The sequence below is a fragment of the Perkinsus marinus genome (genome assembly GCF_000006405.1).
Source record: "Perkinsus marinus ATCC 50983 genomic scaffold scf_1104296956962, whole genome shotgun sequence".
Classification (NCBI taxonomy): domain Eukaryota; phylum Perkinsozoa; order Perkinsida; family Perkinsidae; genus Perkinsus; species Perkinsus marinus.
Genome location: NW_003207283.1, coordinates 2,511 through 5,316, shown reverse-complemented (window position 1 = coordinate 5,316; position 2,806 = coordinate 2,511). Strand labels below are relative to the sequence as shown.

Genomic DNA, 2,806 nt, shown 5'->3' with positions numbered 1-2,806 from the left:
AAACCGTGCATGTGATCCCCTACTGTCAACGCGATTGGGACGTTTTTACCCGAGCGAAACCGTCTCGCTGACCGACCCAGACCGGCTGTACTAGTAACCAGCGATTTCAGTCCGCCTCGCGAGAGAGCAGAGGACGCATGGCGAGCGGCAGCAACGAGACATCGCTGCTGAGCTCTCTTCACCGCCCTTGACAAGCCAGCAACAAGCATAAGGGAAGGGATCAACGTCAATACTGCGAATGTAGTACGTACTCCAAAAGTATACCAACCAGGGATCGAACCCGCGACCTCTTGCCTGCCGTGCTGACCTCTCAAACGAGTTGCCCTAGACAAACCTGGGGCTATAAAGAGACCTATACTGTCCATCAGCTCATACACTCCAACAATGAGTACTACTAATCCTCTCCAACACCAACGATGCACTTTCCTCCTCCTCCTCTCCATAGAGGCTCACAACGACAACTGTGATAGCCACACTATAGTCACCTCACTGAACTCAAGTCACAGGCTGACTGTTATAAATGGAAAGAGATTGGGAATAGAAACTGACCTTTCCGATAACTGGTACGGTGATGATGTATCGATAGGCGACAGCGGCGGAGGCGGCAGCAATAGAGATCTTCGTAATAGTGGTCAACCACAGCTGCTCAGCAATAAGGCCGGAAGAAATATTACGACGCCAAATAATGATGCCTCATACCACTCCTCCAGCAAATCACCAAAACCCTGCTGCCTCCTTACTCGGCGGCACAGCTACCGATCGCCACGGCGCTTCCCTTGCTGGCTCCACAACACGAGGTCTCGAAGGTGAAGATACACTCTATAACAGAACCCCGTCAGAAACAGCATCACAAACTCAACCGATAATTACCTCAGTAGTTCCCTCAGTTCCCATAGAAAATCGTCCTCCTACGTTATTCCCTTCAGCTTCACCATCTCGCTTCTTCTTCTCCCCAACCGCCTCGCTCTTCACCACTCGAAGTGTTTTAAGCTCCTTAGGTGGTTCCTCACTCGCAGCGCCTCGACGAACTCTCAGCATTTCCAGAATACCATAACTACGACCTAAGCATGCAACCACCCATGATGCCTGCAAGCAAACCACACCAGGAAATCATCCACAGACCTATAATGTGCCCAGGGGGGGAAACTCATCTCTAATGTTCTAGGAGCACATTCCCCAATCAGCAAATGTCATCACATCAGTTGTTATCAAACCCTAGAGGACGTTTTCTCTCAATTCTAGATGTGTCCCTGGTACCTTCCTTATCCAAGCACGTCTGGAAGTCGGTGTACTCCCTCTTCTCCCCAGTACGTAATAAGGCATTCGACATAGTCAGCATCTCCCTACCACTCTGTTGCCTGTGTAGACCTGCCGCCACACCACCAGCCCAAGGCAGCTGCTGCTGGTCATCTGTCGCGCTAGTCCCCCTTCTCCACGGTGGCACTACTAACCCACTCGTCGACTGAAAATATGAAGCCTTCCAACTAACAACACCAACAAGCGCTGATCCAACCCCTACCCCCGAGCGAGGTTGAGGAGCTCTCTGCTTAACCGTGATGGTCTCTCGAGGCGCCGCTATGATCATCGGTTTGCTCAGCTCTTGGACGTAGACATCCTCATGTTTATGATCCACATTCGTTAGACTAGACTGCGGTGTAACGTCCAGCTGGAACAGTAGATGATCATCACAATGATAATACAACATTCTACTGCATTACGTCCCTCAGCTCCTTCACGCCCTGCATCGTCCAGTCGCTGTCCAGAACATCCTTGTTTCTGCGTAGTGCCGCTCTAACCACGTCTATCGCTCTGTACGTCCCCACCGGCGACTGCCCTGGCAGACCTCCAGACCGACCACACACAATAACACCTAAAAAATAAAGCAAATCCTAAGAATTTTCTATGGGGGGACTTTCTCAGAGAGGCAGCGAATGAAGAGCACGACTAGCAGCCTTACCAGCCGCAAGCCTCTCCCGACTCTCCTCACCATCTACTTGAACATCGCCAACAATGAGGCCAACATAGTTGGTACACAGCATTACATGCGTTATACGGACCTACTTCAAACACGATTTGGCGGAAAGATGGTATGAAATGCTACCTCGCAATTATCAGTGTCCATAGCTGAGGACATCGGGGTCGGCAACACCTTAGACCCTCGAGAGTCCAGCGGACGGAATACCAAAAGCTGATCGCACCTGCATCATACCACACCATTGAATACTCCCCATGGAACAATTCAATGAACTTCGTCTACCGCAACCCAGTTCCTCATGAGCCTCTGGAGTTTCACCCGCGATATGAAAAACATTCGGGAAAAACATATTTCACAATTCACTTCGCAGAAAGCCTTTTTTCCACGTAAAACGAGTAGAACTCGAATAAACTCTTTGCGTAATAAAACAATATCCCCTACCAATTCCAAGTAGGTGCAGCGCCCTCCCCCTCTGTTTCAAGGCGTTTCTTCCAGCTGCCAGTATCAACATGAATATCATATTGCCTGCATACAACTGCCTACAACCTCTACCCCTCACACCCCCTACCTAGAGAGCCTCTGTAAGAAGTGCTTCATTGAAGTGATGCACTGCTGCTTTGCCGAATTGGAGCGGCTCGCCGAGATCACAGACAGTTGTCGATCGATAATCTACTCACAAGCCATTATTCCCCCTATTATGAGGGCAAACACATACAACCACACGTATTAATCACAATTTCCAATTCTCACTTCGCCAAATTCTCACTGGTTTTGCTACACTCTTATTACTCCAACTCGTATGTAAGAGCCACAGCCCCTCGAGCTCATTTG

The 2,806-nt window shown here is 49.7% G+C and overlaps 1 protein-coding gene across 1 annotated transcript; it reads right to left on the bottom strand.

The window, feature by feature from the left end:
• Window positions 1–544: 544 nt before the first annotated feature.
• Window positions 545–2,572, bottom strand: Pmar_PMAR027304 (hypothetical protein; the record flags this gene model as incomplete). Its single annotated transcript, XM_002775021.1, has 9 exons — window positions 545–819; window positions 871–1,061; window positions 1,258–1,462; window positions 1,520–1,666; window positions 1,719–1,870; window positions 1,958–2,057; window positions 2,102–2,198; window positions 2,417–2,500; window positions 2,544–2,572. The coding sequence occupies 9 exons, from the start codon at window positions 2,570–2,572 to the stop codon at window positions 715–717; spliced, it is 1,110 nt and encodes a 369-aa protein (XP_002775067.1). The 3' UTR covers window positions 545–714.
• Window positions 2,573–2,806: the final 234 nt, after the last annotated feature.